At 42.3% G+C, this 19,185-nt stretch overlaps 1 protein-coding gene across 5 annotated transcripts in view; it reads left to right on the forward strand.

Moving 5' to 3' along the window:
* The window catches only part of PPP2R2B (protein phosphatase 2 regulatory subunit Bbeta), a 254,498-nt gene that overhangs the window by 218,567 nt on the left and 16,746 nt on the right, over positions 1-19,185 (forward strand). For all 5 annotated transcript variants that reach the window (XM_081852123.1, XM_081852125.1, XM_081852126.1 and 2 more), the window contains one exon: positions 8,933-9,097. In XM_081852123.1, the coding sequence (XP_081708249.1) occupies positions 8,933-9,097 (165 nt within the window). The remainder of the gene's footprint in view (positions 1-8,932; positions 9,098-19,185) is intronic.

A 19,185-nucleotide genomic window follows, 5' to 3' on the forward strand; every position in this document is an offset into this window, starting at 1 on the left:
TGCAAAATTGCCAATTGCTTCTTCCTCGTAGAGTGAAAAATCTGTAATGGATAATATGTGTGATCCAGACAAAGCTAAGCACTTGCAATACGATGACAATGATGTGCTTAGCATTTATATAGCATGATGTGTGCAGGGCCAATTGCTAATTACTAAATAGTGAAGGCATTATGCATATTCCTCAGAGCTATTTTTAGAATTGCAGCTTCTCTGGGTAAGGAATGTATTTGAAAACCCTTGTCTTTGCCCATTTTTTATATTTAAGTTGGTTTTGACAGCAAGAGAAATGCATTTTTATTTTAGAAGAGGGTTACACTGGGGAAGGTAATAATTTCCCCTTTTTCTCTTGTTACCCTCTCCTCCAAATTCTGATCAATTTAGAATTGCTTCACACTTAATGTGGCAGTTTATTTGTATGGGCCTTCCACTAGTGTTTGCAATAGTAAGTGTGCAAGTGTTGATGCATGTGTGCCCATGCTTCTATCTCCAGTTATGCAGTAGGCATGTCAATGGAGTTGTAGTTTAGGGGGGGACACCCTCAGCTCAGTAAATGTTCAGGGTGTTTTTTATGCAGGCAGAAAAAGCAGGACATTTATTAAGCCACATTTGGCTGATACAGCATAAGTTGGGTGAGCCCGCATTACACATTAACTGCAGAAAGCCTGCTCTTCTTGCACAACATGGCCCTTTTAAACTATGTTATCACTGTGTGTGTGTGTGTGCGCGCGCGCGTGTCTGTTAAGCATTCCCATCTAAACAACATGTGCTCACAAACCTGGCACATTTCATGTTGGGCCCATCTATTATTCATTTGCAAGAACAAATTGGTTCTTTAAAATGCATAACTAATTTCCAGTCTGAAAATGTGATGAAAGAGAAGCTAAAATCTAACAGCCCAATTCTGTGCTCCACTGGTGCATGGGATCCCGTGAAAGATCCCTGGCACTGGACTGAGGGAAAGGCTCGTCTGTTTCTTCTGGTACTGATGATCAAAAGACTTATCCCACTATAAGACTACACTAATATATTTCTGAAGTCAGGGGAAAGCTCCTATGAAGTAGACATGCCTCCTTTGCATAAAGCACAAAGTAGATGTGATGGCAGAGACCTATTCAGTTAAATTCAAATATTTAAATCTGGAGGGGAAATTCGTTTTAAGTGGTCCTCCCCAAAAAGAAGACTTAACAGGGGCTACCAACAGACAGGATGACTTTCCTGTCACACCCTAACCCGTCCATCTATTTCCCCTCTCTTTAGCTCAGTTCCAGGGGAAATAAAGAGAGATGCTTTGAGTTTAGGGCCAGAGGAGACAGAACTTAACAAAATATTGTTAAGATAATTTTCCTATTACGATTAAGGCCAAGTGTCAAAATATAAATAATTTTATTAAGGGAACACAACAATCATGCACAAAAACGTACCAAATAAAATCAATAAATTAAATCTAACTTGGCTAGTTACATTTTGCATCCTTGTGTGTGCACAAAATTCCTTGCAAAATAAGGTTCTGGGAGAGCACATCTTTGGTTCATGCAGGGCCAGCACATGAGGCATGGTAAAGCGACCGCCTCAGGCTGCAGGATCTGCAGGGGCAACAGATCCCAATGCCAATCTTTATTTCCCTCCCCCCTTGTTCCTGAAGTAGATCTACGCTCACACCTTCCTTCTTGGTGGTTTGCCTCAGGTGCCAAAACGTCTTGGGCCAGCTATGGCCCATTAGATGTTTCCAGAAAGAACAGACTAAAAGTGAAGTCTCGCTTATTTACTGAAATCTAAGACAAATCTGGCCTGTTGGGCGGGGGAATGTTGTTGGCCCTAGCTATGAGATTTGTCACCATAATATCAACCTATCCACTGAGTCAGTATATGTCCATTTAAATGTGTGGGGTAGCCATAGGAAGCTTATGCTAACTCAGACGGTTGACCCATCTAGTTCAAGGTGATCTGCACTAGGGATTGAAAATCCCTGGCCCTCCAGATGTGGCTAGACTCCAGCTCCCGTCAGTCTCAGACAAGATGGCCAGTGGTTAGAGATGGTGGGAGTTGCAATCTGTGAACATCTGGAGGGCCACAGGTTTTCCATCTCTGCTCTATGGCATCCCAGGGTTTCAGATAGGAGCCTTACCTGGACACACAAAGGATTTAAATGCCATCATCTGCTTGCAAAGCAGGTGCTCTGCCACTGTATCCGTTAGCATATTTATATTATTTGCTTATTTATTTGTGTGTGCATGGTGAGTTCAGGGATTTGCAATTTCCAAGCAACCTATGTCCGGTTATTCCCACTGAAGTCAATGAGCTTAACATTTTCAATATCAGAACTGTGTCATGTGTGCCGACAGCTCCTTCCTTGGTCAAGTGCAGATTCTATTTAACAAGGTCTCAGTATCCCCCGGGGCAGAAGCATGCAGTGGATTAATGAACCTGCCTTTTGTCCCTTAGAGAGCCAGGGTGAAATCCTTCTTGAGTTGTAAGTGAAAATTAGGCCGAGGGAGGAGGTTCATCCTAATTCAGATATGGTGCATGTCACAAAACCTCTGTGCACATTTGTGGCATTTGCAAGATATTTTAAGTAAATCAATACAGATTGACAAATCTTCCTATAGGTCCATGATAATAATGCCATCTGACATACCTGAAGCATCATTTGTGCAAAGTCCACAAATAAATCAAATTTATAAATTCTGCAGAAGCTAGATCCACTAAAACCACATCCTCCAGAGTAGTCTCATTGGTCAGTGAGGCTGCTGTAAAGTTGCATGGCTTGAGAAGCTAAATCAAAGCGTCTCTGTAGGCAAAATTAAATCACACGTGTTAATATTCTTTTCATTCTGAGCTCTGCCACTGACTTTGCATGCGATGTGTATACTTGCTGCCTTTTTCCTATGCATTGATTTCACTCCCATCCCATGTCCTGCTCCTTGCTAAATTGCGGTGAGTGATACAGTGTTCAATGAAAGCAAAATAAGGATAAAAGATTCCATGCCATATCAGTAGTAATGCAAATAATGCAGCCAAGGCGATTCTTTGCTAGGCTGGGAAAAGTGCCCATATTTCTTGGTTTCCAGGCTTGTGATTTTAATTGAAGGACCATCCTTCCAGCTGACAAGAAGACTGACAGCATAGATATTACAGGCAGGTACTGAAGTGTACAGTATTAGCAAGACTTGGAATCTATGGACAGACAGTGCACTGCTTTTTCACACTTTCACCAGATTATTTCCCTCCCATTTGGCTGAAGCAGCTTGAAACTAGAACATCACCAACATGGCATGAAGTGTTTCCATTGGCACAAAGAAGCCAAGAAGTGGTGAGGAAGCATTGCACATGGAGACGAGGGATGGGAAACCTCTCTACATTGACTGTCACTGGAAGAAAGCGTTTCATATGGTTTCACAATGAACATTAATATTTATTGAACATTCGAAGTATTTCACACACATAATAAACTTAGCACAAGGGGAAGGGCTGTAGCTCAGTGGTTAAGCATCTTCTGTGTATGCAGCAGGTCACAGATTCAGAGTGCAGAATGCCCCAGTATCTCCAGGTAGGGCTGGGAATGTGACTGTCTGAAACTCTGGAGAGCAGCTGCCAGTCAGGGTAGGTAATACTGAGATTGACCAGTAAGTCTAAGGCTGCTTCTTGTGCTCTGATGTGCAACACTATAATACAAGTCAGCGTTTCTTACTCCAGTCTTGCAGCTAGGAGGTTGAGAGATTGATTAAAGCAAGGATTGCCAACGTGTTGCCTGGGGGTGCACAACTGCCCAGAGAGACGTTTCCTGGTGCCTGTAGCCTACTCTGCCCCACCCCTTCCCAGCTGAAATTGGGCTTGAAAGAAGCATTCTGTTGCCACCAATAGAATAGGTTGCCGTTTGTGCTTGCTTGGGGGTGTCTGATGCCCTGCTGGTTACTCCCCAGCAACTAGTATTCAGATGTGTGCTTCCTCTGATCTTGGAGTGTATATTTTCCCAAACTCTTCCCTGATTATCCATAACATGGACTTTACCTTTTTCATACCTGCCACATCCTGTGCCAATATTTCCATCAAGGTATCCACCATGACTCCAAGGTCTCTTTCCTCATCAATCACTGTCAGTTCAAACCTCATCAGTGTGTAGAGATTAGAATATATATTTTTTGCCTCAGTGTGCCTCACTGTTGAACTGTACTTTCAATATTATTGTCTATTCGCCCAGCTTGATGAATTCATTTTGGGGCTCTTCACAATCCTTTTGTTTTGTTTTGTTTTGACAAATAATAATAATAATTCAAAGTCATAAGTATACTTGGACACCTCACTATTTTTGTAATTTATGAATAAGCTCAAAAAGCTCCAACCTCAATATTGATCCTTGTGGAAGGCATTGGGAGAACTGTCCATTTATGCCTAATCTCTGCTTTCTGTTCTTTTAACCAGTTACTGATCTATAAGAGGACCCATCCATTTATTCCATGACTGCTTGGTTTACTCAGAAGGCTTTGATGAAGACATTTATCAAAAAGCTTTTTGGAAGACCAATACACAGTGTCTACCAGGTCACTTCTATCAGCCTGCTTACTTACCCTTTCAAACAATTTTAAAAGGTTAGAGAGATGGTTTGCAGAAGCCATGTTGACTCTTTTCCAGCACATTTTCTCCTATATGCTTGAACATTTTGTCTTTAAAAATTGCTTCCATAAACTTGCCTGGAATAGATGTTAAACCCAATGGCATGTAACTTTCATTTCCCACTTCCTGCCCCTCTGGTTACAGATGCTAATATTAGGGTAAAGTTCCATAGCTTTGTTAAATCAGCAATTTAACATTTGAGTTCTTTAATAATTTTGGGGTAGATACCATCTGGACCTGGCAATTCTCTAGTTTTTAAATTTATCAATAAGGGTGGAAAGTCGCATGCTTATTCCAATAGGACTTGTGTAGGGGGACGTGCCCCAGTGAATTGGATCCCTTATCTCTCTGAAACACAAGTTTCATTTATGAGAAGATGAGGAGGGTGGTATATCCAACTATTCAATTTCCCCATCATATAATGCTACATTAAGGAAAGTATTTTTCACACAGCCACATTTTCCCAGTAATCCCTACAGGAGAAGGATGTTCCTAACCTCCCATTTGCCACTGTTAGCAGCAGGAACTTAATTTGTTTTCCGTATGGGGCAAAGAATGCCTCTGTGCTTTTCCCTCCTCCTCCCCTTTATCCACACTAAGGCTTCACAAAGCCAACAGAATTGGCCCATGCTGGGGTTTTTGTAGTGTGAAATCTAAAACTGCTTGACATCAGTGGCCACCATCTCAGAGCAATGACTGAGGGAGCCAATCATCAAAAGATCATCTGCACTTATCAGGGCTTTTTATCTGAATGGTAAGGCCAGCTGAGGAAAAAATACCAATAAATACCCTGAATCTTACAATTGTGTCCATCTGTGATTCCATCTTGGATCGAAATGTGAAGAATTGAAAAAAAACCAACCCCGGCAGCAATTATTGGAAAGCTTTTCTAGCGTGATGCCTTGGCTATTTTTTTAAACTGTTTCATTTTGTCCCTTGGGTTGCAGGGGGCAGGAATCATAACTCTTCCATCTTGAACCAAAGCAAACGGTTGTAATCTGAAAGTAAGCAGTTACTTTAGCTGCTAGCTTTCCTTGCACTAAAATCAATAAAGAAGCACAGGCTGGGTTTTAATTAGTGTGGATGCAAACATCCCTGTGAGACTAAAAAATACCCCAAGACAGACAGATTTCCTGTTATTTTGCTTGGAAATAATATGGTCTGAAAGCACCACATTGCATCCTGGATATATACTGCCCTGTTTTTGTATGGGGTGCTGCTCTTTATTATTATTTTTATTGGAATCAAGGAATGCTCAAAACATTCCTAGCCACAATCTCAATTTTGCTCCAATTCTGTATTGAAAAGACATTTTATCTCCTCTAAAGATCAATTGTTGGTGAAGCTGGTGTCAGTGTACAGATTCTGCCCTTTGCTTCAATGTGTTATGAATTGGTGATATAACTCTCGTTAGCCCTCATAGTCTTCCATTGCCCTGCTTTTTACATGTTTTCTGTGCATATGCGCTTCATTCTCCCAGGACTACAGGTTTATGCAGGTGTGAAAAGGGGAGGAATAGGTGGGAACCCAGAGAGGTTTCTGAGGAGCTGTGAAGTTATCAGGATGGGGCAAGGTCAGGAAATATCTTTCTCCCATACTGGAAAGGAAATTAAGGATACAGTATTAAACACAGTGACTAGGGAGTTAAACCCCACTGGATACAGTGGGAATTTCTTCTGAATAAACACGCATAGCATTGCCCTGTAATTAACAAAAGAAATTAGCCAAGTTTCAGGTGGAGAATGAGTAGACTGTGAACAAAGGAAAGCCTGGATAATGGAGGGTTATCACGTCACGATAGCCAAGCAGATATAGTAGGAAATTAGCTGACCAGAGTGAGTAGGCAGAAAAGATTGTGGAATTGTGATCACCTGTTTAATGCAGTTCTAACAAAGGAACCTGGGCAGGCCATGTGATGAAACATAGCCTGCTTAAGCTGTTCCTGGTGCTTCCTGGAATGAAGGGGAGTCAGGTTAGTAATACCCTAGGGCAGTGTTTCCCAACCTTGTGCCTCCAGCTGTTTTTGAACTACAACTCCCATCATCCCTGACTAGCAAGACCAGTGGCAAGGGATGATGGGAATTGTAGTCCAAAAACAGCTGGAGGCACAAGGTTGGGAAACACTGCCCTAGGGCATTATTAGTAGGTCTTCCTTCACAGATGATTCTCACTTCACCCTGTTCCAGTGTGGTCAGGACATGATTGCATAGGATACAACTAATGCATATTCTAGGCAAGGGCTTATAGACCCTTCTTCACCAGCAAAGAGTTTTGTTTAAGGGAGGGAGGGAAGATCAGGAGATGGGCTTCTAGAAAGGAAACCTTGTGTCCAATCCCTTATAATCAAATGGTCTCCCATTCACTTTCACTCAATACTGGAGACTCACAACAGACAAGGAATTGTTATAGTTCCATGTTCTAAGCCACCTCCATTTCAACCAGTGGTCTCTAGAAACAGTTGCATGCCCTGACTCCCACCTCTTCAGTTCTTGACCTAGGCTCATGCATCATGGGCAACCAGAGAGAATCAATTTCTTGGCCTGTTAAGGAAAACCATATTTGAAAAGCATTTTTTGTTAAACTAATTGGACTTTAGCCTTTGTTCTGTGGAGCCAGTGGCCTCATTCGCACATGACACTAAACCATGATTTATTAACTTTGGTTGATATTAAACATAGTATAGCATTAGGTGCAAACGAGACCAATGAGGCTGTCACTTTGAGGAACAATTTTGTTAATGTATGCCAAACTAAAATATTTGGTAAGAGGAAAAGAAGGAAGGAGACACTTAATGATAGACAGCTTGCTATTTTGTTGAGTCATTAAGGTCATGAATGCCATAAAGTAGTTGCCCTATCCCAGTTAAAGCATGGTTACTGGTAAATTGTAAGGTTTTGATGACTGAGCTGGGGGTTTTCACCTCCTTGCAGTGGACATTTATAATTACCAAAATACAATCCCACTGAGGATAGTTTACATATGCCAGGGCAACTAGCAGAGAATGGAGAGTGTCTGCTCCGATATAAGCAACAAAGAAAATCCCGGAAGGCGAGAAAAATAGGAGCTAATAACTTGTTTTTGTGAGAGCAAGTGGCTGGTATTTATGTGACTTACCTCAGCCTTTTATTTCATCTGACTAGTCTGTTTATTTTCCTCAGATGATTGCCCATGGTGTTACAGATTGATTTTGCTTTCTGAAATAGAAAATCTATTGCGTGCCTACCATCAGCCAGGGGGCAACCTAGTTGACTAATGAGTTAGGATTCATTTTGAGTCAATCACCTAGCACATGGTTGATGGCAGATAAAGCAACATGCTTTGAATTAGTGTTCTTTCTAGCACCACGGCATGTTACAGCATGAGGATGCATAAGAGACTTGATAATATGCACAACATTCCAACTGAAAGGGATGGAGCTAGAGAAGGATTTGGTCTAGACCATCCTTTGCCAAGCTACCATTCCTGATGTTTTGGACTACAACTTGCATCAGCTCAGTTGGACTGGCAGGGAGCTGTAGTCCAAAGTGCAGCAACTAAACTGCTGATGGGGGCAGTTGATTGACAGCATGTTACACTTTTATTAAAGCATCTGCACTACCTAGCCAAGTATAAATTTCTGGTAATAATTTATAAAACCCTGAATAACGTGGATCCAGGGTACCTTAAGGACCACCTGAATTCTTATATCACACCTGAGAACATTTGTTGAAGCTTTGATATTTGTCCCCCAAGTTGGTGAGATTCATCTGATGTCAACACGAAACTGATCCTTTCATGTTACTTGCCTAGTCCTATGGAAAACTCTTCCAGCGGACAATCTGGAAACTTTCCTATACCACCGGGCTTGTGCAGATAATATTTCTCTTGCAGTAGCCAGTGATCTATGGTTTTAATTCTGCTTTTGCATGTTTTCATTGCTTTTATAATTGTTGTATACCACTCCAGTATTTTTGTGAAACTGCAATATATACATATTTTGATAAACAAAATATAAACAAATAAATATGCACAGTTTGCCCTCATTTACACATAACATTAAACCAAGCCATAGCTTAGTGTAAATGAGCTAACATGCAGGCACCCAGACAGGTAGGCGATAACTTCTCTTATTATCCCCTTCTATCCTCATAACATCTCAGGTATGTTACTCAGAAGGTTAGTAGTTGGCCCAGTTTCAGATTCACAAATGAGAAGTGAGTTCCACCCAGGTCTCCCCAGTCCAGATATATGGCAGTTTCTTGTCTCCTCCCCACTTCCTTGGGACATCATGTTAGGCCTCCTGCTCTGTGCTGTTTGTTCTGCCTTGATTCACTTCTGCCAGATATTGTAGATATAAAACCAGCAAACATGGAGGAGCTGACAGAAGTGATTACGGCTGCAGAGTTCCATCCGCATCACTGCAACACCTTTGTCTACAGCAGCAGCAAGGGGACAATAAGACTGTGTGACATGCGAGCGTCCGCCCTGTGTGACAGGCACTCCAAATGTGAGTATATTTTGGCCCACGGAAGGATGAATGAGAAAATAGGATTTGTACTTATTTTATGTAAAAATATATATCTCAATGGCAGGTCTATTGGGGGGCGGGGAGAAGAAACCTTAGTTTTTTCTTAGTAATCAGTTATCAAGCTTACTTCTGACACAAAGTATTACCAGCTGGAAGTGAACAGAATATATCCTCTTCCTGCTGTGATTGCCAAAGTAAAAGCAGCATGCTCAATAGTTTTTACCTTGGTGCTGTTTATATCTCTGTACAACCGAACCTTACCCTCCTGCCAGAATGAGTAACACCCAGAGCTCACTTCAGTTTCTGGTTCACTGGGTTCTCAGATATCTTAATGTCAAACTGAAAGCTCAAAGTACATGGGAAATCCCTGGGTGTGGAAGGCGGAGGGAATGGCAAAGCATTTTATGAATAGTTGCTTTAATGCATGGGGAACGGGACCCACACCATTGCTTTCTGTCCCCCTGAACAAGAGATGTGCAATTGCTATAAGGCCCCGCCTGGTGCCTTTTCCAGCCAGAATTGAAATAAATCTCTTGCAAAGATTCAGCTAATTGCTTTTTTAAAGGACAGGAGAGAGAGATTGGTTTTGAACTAAGTTATTCTGATCCTCAAAATTTAATCCAAAGCCCATTTTTCATTTCTTGCCATCTGAAGAGTGCTTTCAGTTTGGGAGTCAGCTTTTAATTATTAATGTGGTGGTTTTGCAAATCAGAAATGGTGATATTAAATTGCAGGTCATACACTATTTTCTATAACAACTAAGATGAATGTAGCTACTAAAGCAGAGACGGAGAACCTGTAGCCTGGGTGGCAAGTACAGCCCTGCAGGCATCTCTGCCCGGCCATCAGGACACACCCCACCTCCCAGGCCACTCCTTGCACTGGCCCTGCTCTGCGTCCTCTTCAAGTACATTTGCCTGGGCGGAATGTGCCACTCAGCTGTGATAATGCCTCTTGCTTGCATGGGTGGAGTGTGTGTGCAGAAACCTCGGACATTTTCATGGCTGGAATGTAGCCTCCTAAGCAAAGGTAAAAGTTGCACACTTTGCTCCAACCACCTTCGCCTCTAGCCCTGCCCACCATTGGCATGTGACCACGAGAAGATTGCTCATGATGGAATGCAGCCCTCAGTCTTAGTAAAGGTTCCCCACACCTGACATAAAAGATCAAATCACATTCTCAAATTGGTATGTTGAAAATAGGGGTTGACCGTATCCATGTAGAGTTCAGTATGTGGTGATGTGGTTGTGTGACTGCTTTATAACTCCACCACTGGTAACAACCCACTGTTCATTCCCATGCTGTCCCAAAGATGCCAGATGCTTGTTGGTTAGTGTGTTTGACATGCTTTTACCACATTCTGAACTCACTCAGCTCACATTTTCACACATAAGTTTGGTTATGTGCCTCTCCCCCTTTAATAAGGGAAGGTAAAGGTAAAGGACCCATGGACAGTCAAAGGAGACTATGGGGTGCGGCGCTCATCTTGCTTTCAGGCCAAGGGAGCCGGCGTTTGTCTGCAGACAGCTTTCTGGGTCATGTGTCCAGCATGACTAAAGCGCTTCTGGTGCAACGCAACACTGTGATGAGTGCCAGAGCTCACAGAAATGCTGTTTACCTTCTTGCCACAGCACTACCTATTTATCCACCTGGACTGGTATGCTTTCGAACTGCTGGGTTGTCAAAAGCTGAGGCAGCAACAGGAGCTCACCCCACCACGTGGATTCAAACCTCCAACCTTCTGATCACCAAGCCCAAGAGGCTCAGTGGTTTAGACCACAGCTCCACCTGCACCACTTAATAAGAGAAAATGCCAATGCAGTTGAAATGAAATATTCAAAGAATTTGGCGAGTTGATGCGCTAAAGAGAGTAGAAAATGAAACCAGTAGTGATTTACAGTTAAGTGGATAACTGGAATAGGTTTTCAATCTGAACAAGTGTTATGTAGATGTTGAGTTATCCTTAACTATTTTTGTCTATGTTAAATTACACAGATGTTTTAATCCAGATCAAACCCTTATGTAAAGAATTTCTCAAGGGGCTGAGTCATTTTAGCTAGATTATTTTGACTCAGGATTTATAAAGTAGAACAAGTTGTTCTTATACCTGAACCAAGAATCCATGGGGGATTTAATCTCAGCGAACCAGCATAATTCAATTGAATCAGAATACTTGTCTTGCGTAAACAAACTATATTTTAGAGTTTGACTGTAGTTGGATGTGTTCCCTTCTTTCCATCATGCTGAAAGGGAGGAGATTGGTAGTCTTTAGCTTCTGTTTTTGCAAACCATTGTTTGTCATTCCATCTGAATGCAGCAGACTATGGTTTGTGGAAACCATAGCTTGCCCTTAAACCAGCATCAAACCCTCTTGCACGAAGGAAGGTGGGAGGAGAGCACATGCAAGCATGAGGCATGGCATCACCCATTCATCTAATGACAAAGCCTGGTTTATTGCTGCATCTGAACTTAAAACAGGACTTCTGTGGGGAACAAATTTTCTTCCCTTTTTCTATGACTGATCTCCTTTGTCACATGATCTTATGTCCGTTTCCTAAAGCGGAACAAGACCTCTCTGTCTCCTTAACTTTTGCACATGTTGATCCCATTATGCAAACTCTGATAAGGTTCACAATGCTGCATGTTTTCCTGTTTAGATTGGCATTTTCTCCTTGCATGTGTTTTGTCATGTTTTGTTTATTTTCTTTTGTCCACAAAAAGTACAAATAAAATCTGAGCATGTTCCCCTTGAGAGAGTTTATATCTCGAAGGTGCTGTTTTCCTAGGAAAATAGCCATTTCTCCCATCCATGATGCTGTAGTAGCTTGCAGTTTTTCTTTTCTTTTTGCTATTGAATCAATCCCTAACCCCTAATAACCAGGTTACAAAAATGACCTCTTTGGCTTTATCGCTTCCACTTAGTGGGAGATGTCACAGAAGCCCAATTAGATGGCTGTTCCAAGCGTATGATTATATCCTGATATCTATCACTAGAGTTCATTGGACAGCCACAATTTTTTTCACTCTTTCCTCCCAGTGTCTGATTATTGTACCACCTCAGATTCATAATATAAGCATCAAGAAGCAGGCTGGATTCATTTCCTTCCCTTTTTCAACACCGAAGACCTTGGCTTGGTTTGTTTCTTTGTTCTGCTGCTGCTGCAGTGTCCTTTAGAGCACATACAAGCCAATTGTGAAAACAAGTTCAATTTGACCTCTCCCTTGACGTCTGATATTGATTTTTCCCTATCCTTCAGAAGCATTGGCCCTCAGTCAATTGTGGTTCAGCAGACTTGCAAGTTGGAATTGAGGCAGTTCATCGGGGATCAAAACAAAAAAAAAGTGACTCTGGCCTTTACAAATGAATTTTGAAAAGGAAATATTTAATAACTAGCTGTGTTTAATCAAAATGCAGATTGTATTGAAGCACCTTCCAATTGTGTTTCTGTTACGTGTCACAGGTGGATATAGCTGTAATGCATTGCTGTGGGTTGGCCTTAGGATATGCACCATGCAACTGGAAATATGTACCTCTTTCTGTGCACAATCTACAGCAGTACTGAATGAATCTGCAGCTTTATGTCAAAGGAAGTATGTTCCTTACCTTAATCTGCCACCCATAAATTTTCCGACATGTATATGGCAGTGTTGGCTGAACCACCACCCCACAATACTGTGGGTAATGTAGTAGCCTTAAAAAGTTATCAAGATAAATCCGCTGCATGTGACCTTGAAAGCAACTCCCTTGCTCAACCTTCCTTGTCCCATGCTGTTCTAGGAGTGCCTCCTAGAGAGAAGCCACTCTTTGCAGAACTGTTTCGTTCTTGGCAGGTGGCCATTGTAGAGGCAGCAGTGACATAAAAAGCATAGCTGGGTTTTCTGTACTGTGATATTCAAGCAGTATCAAGGTCACACCTCTGGGTAGGTGCGTTAGAGCCAAGGATAAGATTCCTGGAAAAGTTCCAACTCTCCCCCCCCCTTCACACACACCCAGTAGCGGAGTGTATATTTAATTGAATTTATTATGGTCCCAGACCAGACTCGGCGGAGTATATAGTCCTGATTTTATTGACCTCTTTTCCAGTGCCTTAGAAGGATAGGATTTCACATCCCACTAAGCCTGTATTCTCAGCAACTGCAGAGTCTCGCTTTTATTGTGGCTAAATGTTCTTGCTGCAGTGTGATTGGGTTTCAGTGTTCATGTAATCTTCATTTCCTACAAACTGTGAGCAATTAGGCAGGTGATATTCCATGATGGCTTGTGCAACCAACAGCCCTTTTTTCAGCACTTACATGGGAGGTGCTGGTTCTCTCGAATGACCATTCCCTTGTGAGTAGTACTGCCATATAGTGTGAGCCTCATAGCAGCTCTGTATACTTTCTGCAGCAGAGGCAAGGAGCCTTTTTTGGCATGACAGCTGCCTTTCAGTGACCATAACATGCCAGTGGTGGGCAGAGTCAGAGGCAAAATTGTACAGCAGGCTACCTTCTAACCATGCAGAGGTTAGAGGTTTCTCCACCCACCCACATTGCTCCATCCTTGATCTAGGCAAGGGAGAAGCATTATCACAAATCAATGCTCTAGGTTACTCCAATAGTAGTAAGTGACTTTCAACATAACTACCATCAAGACTTGCCCTTGACCCGCCGCTTTCCCCCCAAAAAACTTGGAACCTCACTGCTGAATTGGGGCAAACTTCAGACAGGTTTTCTCCAGGTTGGCTTTTGCTCAAATTTATCTGATTTTCCCAGGGAAAGCAGCAGGGCAATCCAAAACCACTCAGACCCATGCCTAGAAAGCATGGGATAAGCAGGAAACCACTCAGACCCATGCTTTCTAGGTGTGGGATGAGCACAAATCTGGATGAGTTCCAACCCTAGAAATCTGTAGGATCATCTAATTTCTCTTTTATCTTCTGGTGGTCTGCTGTTGGCGTAAGAACAAAATGACTGAAACATTTCCTCTTGTTTCCAGTGTGGAAAACTCAGAAACTTGCAGAGGTTGGATGTGGCTCTTCCTGTAGAAAACTCTTGAGCCTCTCTCATTATATTGGGAGCAATGAAATGTCACTGGAGGGAGAAGAAACCCCTTCTGCTTTCTGCCTCTCCAAAATGAAAAATCACAGTCTCCTTTTGCACTGCAGGAAAATTGCCAGGTTTTGTCCCATTATAGGGGAAATTGTCAGCCATACCACCAGATGGGAAGAGTGCTAGCTGTGTAGTTTTACAGATGAAATGTCATTGTAGGAGAGAGAGATTAACCATATTTCTGTGAAATTCCCCAGCCCCCTGAGAACCTTGAAGGCCAGGATTTTTGTGCCTTTATCATTACGTCATAAACACAAATGAAGGAAAAAGTCCAAGTGGAGAATAAACAGGAAGCGAGTGTATAGCTGCTCCAAGCAACTGGATTGTGTGTTACAGGATCGCACAGCCTTCTGTGGGACACCTTTGACAGACACTGAAACAAATGGTTCATTGCTGGTGTGGGAAAGCTGTTTATTTGGAATAAAGCTGTTCCTGCTGCTATAAGCAAGACTACAGTTTTCTTCAGAATGGAAGCAGAGGACCAATCCTACCCTTTTCCAAAATAGGTCCTGCCTTGCAGTAGTGAACAATGTATTTTTGTAGTTGCCAGTGCCCAGCAAGCTCACATTTCCCTAATCTCAAATTGCTGTGTAGCCCCCCAAATCCTGAAGTACCAGCTTGGGGAAGGGGCTACAATAAATCTTCAGGATTTATTCATCAACTAAAAACAAAATTCTATTCAGAACAATGGTGCATTGTGGAATCCTGCACTACTCAGCCACAAAGTTTAAGGAAATGACATGTAATTACAGAACATGTAGAAACTATAGAAATTACACCACATGTCCCACATTAGTTGCTCTGAAAACCTCTTGGGACAAGTTCCCTAAGCACTTGAAGGCTAAAATGATGTTTCCATAAGGTAAAGGGGCCCCTGACCATTAGGTCTAGTTGTGGCCGACTCTGGGGTTGCAGCGCTCATCTTGCTTTATTGGTCGAGGGAGCCGGCATACAGCTTCCGGGTCATGTGGCCAGCATGACTAAGCCGCTTCTGGCGAACCAGAGCAGCGCATGGAAACGCCGTTTACCTTCCCACCGGAGTGGTACCTATTTATCTACTTGCACTTTGACGTGCTTTCGAACTGCTAGGTTGGCAGGAGCAGGGACTGAGCAACGGGAGCTCACCCCGTTGCAGGGCTTTGAACTGCCGACCTTCTGATTAGCAAGTCCTAGGCTCTGTGGTTTAACCCACAGCGCCACCCATTTCCATGAATAGTCAGAAACTACAACTCCATTTAGCCTGCTGGCTATTTAAGGGCAGCTCTCCTACAGTCAAGATTTGCAAATTACCATTTTTTCCTCTATCACAGTGTTTCCCAACCTTGTGCCTCCAGCTGTTTTTGAACTACAACTCCCATCATCCCTGACTAGCAAGACCAGTGGCAAGGGATGATGGGAATTGTAGTCCAAAAACAGCTGGAGGCACAAGGTTGGGAAACACTGCTCTATCAACATGTTCATTCCCTGTGTATACAGTATACTTTTGCAGCCTTTGGCATTATGGTGCTTGAGACTGATCTGGAACCAAGAGATCTATCCAACTTGGATGATAATAGACTGGTTCTGCTTATCCTAATGCGAAGTGCTCCCAACAAACAGAGAAGTGAAAAATTGAATTTCCATGAAATTTTGTTGGTAAGGGGAGAGCAGTTTCTGCTAACCAGATTCCAGAGGATACTAGTTGTCAGCATCACCAAGGTTTCCCCAGCATCCCTTTTGCTGTTGTATCCTATTTTTCCTATTTGCAGGTTGAAATAAATTTTAGGTTGTTCAGAATTTCATTTTAGAAGCTAGACTTTGTATATCATTCTGCAGGTTAGTCTTGCTGCAGCCTAAGAATGATTGCCTTGTGGTTATGGGAGGCCAAGCTTTTTCACCAGTGGGCCTAGTACTATAGAATGTACTCCCTGCTGAAATATGAGGCCCCATCCGCATTGGCATTCCATGATTTTTTGAAGACATACCTGTTTACATTGGCATTCCTTGATCTCTTGTCCTGAGTCTACTGTTTTAAATACTGTCCTCCGTCCAGTCAAGCAAGAAGCATCTTCAGAGTTGAAGGGCAGATTCCAGCCAGACAAAAACATTTAAGGAGAGTGCAAAGCAGCCTAGATGAAGGTTGTGCCTTGGGAGGGAATATGGCCTGAGGAGAGTTCCAAGTCAGATGCAGCAGCCGGGGGGGGGGGGCACATTTGGGCCTTGGGCCTGAGGTCTCCTATCCCTACCATTGAACTTTTTAGGGATGTAGACATGATGAGAAAAACGTAGAAGACATTGACTACTTGTTGCCATGCTGGTACATACTAAAATAGTAGTGTTGGGAATATTTAAGCATATATATTACCAAATAGCAAGTTACTCTGCAAAAATTATAGTCATTATCCATCCACTGCCTTCCGGTTGGTTTCCTTCCTTCCCCAAAGCAGCCCCTTGCTGTCTCAGTTGGGGGTTGAGGAGAATGGTTGTCTCCTCTGCCCAGAGATCTCTTTCTAAGCTGGGATAGGCCCCATATATGATGATCTGAGGAATCTAAGGTTTCTCTGCATCAGTTGTCATGGTACCACCAAGTCTCCAGTTGGCAGAGGTTATTTTGAGTGAAGGAGCACCATCTGGTCTTTGAAAATAAGGCAGTTCACAAATTCCTGCATTTCAATTTTCACTTTGCAATGGTAGTCATTGCAAATGATGAAGACAGAAACTGTGGGAAGGAAGGTCACTTATGCCTTGTCTTTTGATGAATAAACAACAAAGCAGGCATTGCTCTAAAGTGCCCTTCACCAAATGTACTGTTGAGAGGGAGCTTACACAGAAGAGTTTGGATGCAGGCCCAATTCAAGGAAATATAAAGTCAAGCCCAGTTCTAAATCCTGCAATCTGCACATATAATCCTCATCCTGGATTGCTGGGTAGCATGAAAAATGGCATTGTGGACTTCCCCAATTGAAGCCTCCATGGTGAAAAGGAAAAAATACCCAGGAAACTTGGCCAACATATAAAACACTATTAAAGGAAGAAGACAACCAACTAAAATTAAAAAGCTTCGAGGAAATAAGAGAGTACACCTCAGATTAGTTTCAGTACCATCAGTACATGAAAAATTCAAATTTGATAAACAAAAGGGTTTTGCAGCAGAAATCACTTGATTCAAATCCGAATTAGTAAATTCTAAAAGAAAAACCCTTTCCAAGGTATACCGACTCCTCCTTGACTGGGAAGTCAAGGAGGAGGATGTTACAGCGGCCATGGTCAAGTGGTAACAAGATTTTGGGTACTCAATAACCATGCCCCAATGGGAAAATTTGTGTAAAAATAATTAGAAATTTACAAATTGTTATGTCTTAAGAGAGAATTTTCTAAAATTGCAACACCAATGGTATCTAACACCCTAGAAATTCTCAAAGATGTACAAAAGTGTCCCAAGTACTGCTGGAGGTGTGGAGATAAATCAGGCACTTTCTATCACATGTGGTGGCTATGTAAGAAAATCCAAGCATTTTGGGAGAGCAGAATTACTCAGAATTACAAAAAATGCTAACGATTTCCTTTAAGAGAAAATCAGAAGCTTATCTTCTGGGGATTACAGGTTTGGATATCCTGCTAAATGAAGGGTATTTTTTTATATGCTACAATTTCAGCAAGAGTTCTTATTGCTACAAAATGGAAGAGTAATGAAATCCCCTCTATTCATGATTGGACTCAAAAACTGACAGAATATGCGGAGTTAGACAGCCTATCAGAAAAAATAAAGAACAAACCAAAACAGGAATTTGTCTCAAAATGGAAGGTTTTCAAAGTTTATTTGAAAAATAATTACAGCAGTTTAAACTCTGTTGCAGCATTCGAATAATTTCAGTAGTAGCTTTAAGTAAGATATGAGACCTAAGATAAATTAAGAATTAGTCAATTTAAAATAAAAGTGTGTACTGGCAACAAGTAATATATAATTGAAATAAGGAATAGATGGGAGGTCGGGTCTATAGTCTAAAGACCAATTTTTGCTTTATTGGTTTGTAATTAATATTGTGTTTATCAGTATTTTCATTTGTATTTTTGTTTTGTTTCTTTTTTGGTGTATCAATTAAAAAGAAAGAGAAAGAAAGAAAAATGGCATTGTGGCAAGCGGGTTATGTCTTTTTACAACAAGGTCCACGATATTTAATTAAAAGCAGTTTTACCCTGCACTTCAGCCAAAGAGGCTCCCAGAACAGTTTGCAGCCTTCAGGCTTAACACTAATAAGACACAACACAGAATAAAAGAGACTGGGGAAGGAGAGATGAAGGGGGGGAAGCAAACGTGGGCACCAGTTCTTCAAGATCTTCCTATAATGACCAGAGGATGAACCAGAAGGAGCAGGGGTTTCATTAGAGCTAATGCAGTGGCCCTGCTCCCCTTCTCTTCCACTGCAGCAGTCTGGTTCATATCGGCCAGTACAGTCCAAACCTTTGTTCTCAAACGGAATCCGTTCCAGAAGTCTGTTTGACTTCCGAAAACCAAGGCGCGGCTTCCGATTGGCTGCAGGAGTTTCCTGCACTCAACCGGAAGCTGCGGAAGCCACCTCAGACATTCGGCTTCCAAAAAAAGTTCGCAAACCGGAACACACACTCCCGGGTTTGCGGCGTTCGGGAGCCAAAACGTTCGAGTCACAAGGAGTTTGAAAATAATAATAATAATAATAATTTATTATTTATACCCCGCCCATCTGGCTGGGCCTCCCCAGCCACTCTGGGCGGCTTCCATAGAAAGCAAAAATACAATAAAATATCACACGTTAAAAACTTCCCTGAACAGGGCTGCCTTAAGATGTCTTCTGAATGTCAGGTAGTTGTTTATCGCTTTGACATCTGCTGGAAGGGCGTTCCACAGGGTGGGCGCCACTACCGAGAAGGCCCTCTGCCTGGTTCCCTGTAGCTTTACTTCTCGCAATGAGGGAACCGCCAGAAGGCCCTCGGCGCTGGACCTCAGCGTCCGGGCAGAATGA

This window comes from Podarcis erhardii, assembly GCF_964252035.2.
Source record: "Podarcis erhardii genome assembly, chromosome: 2".
Classification (NCBI taxonomy): domain Eukaryota; kingdom Metazoa; phylum Chordata; class Lepidosauria; order Squamata; family Lacertidae; genus Podarcis; species Podarcis erhardii.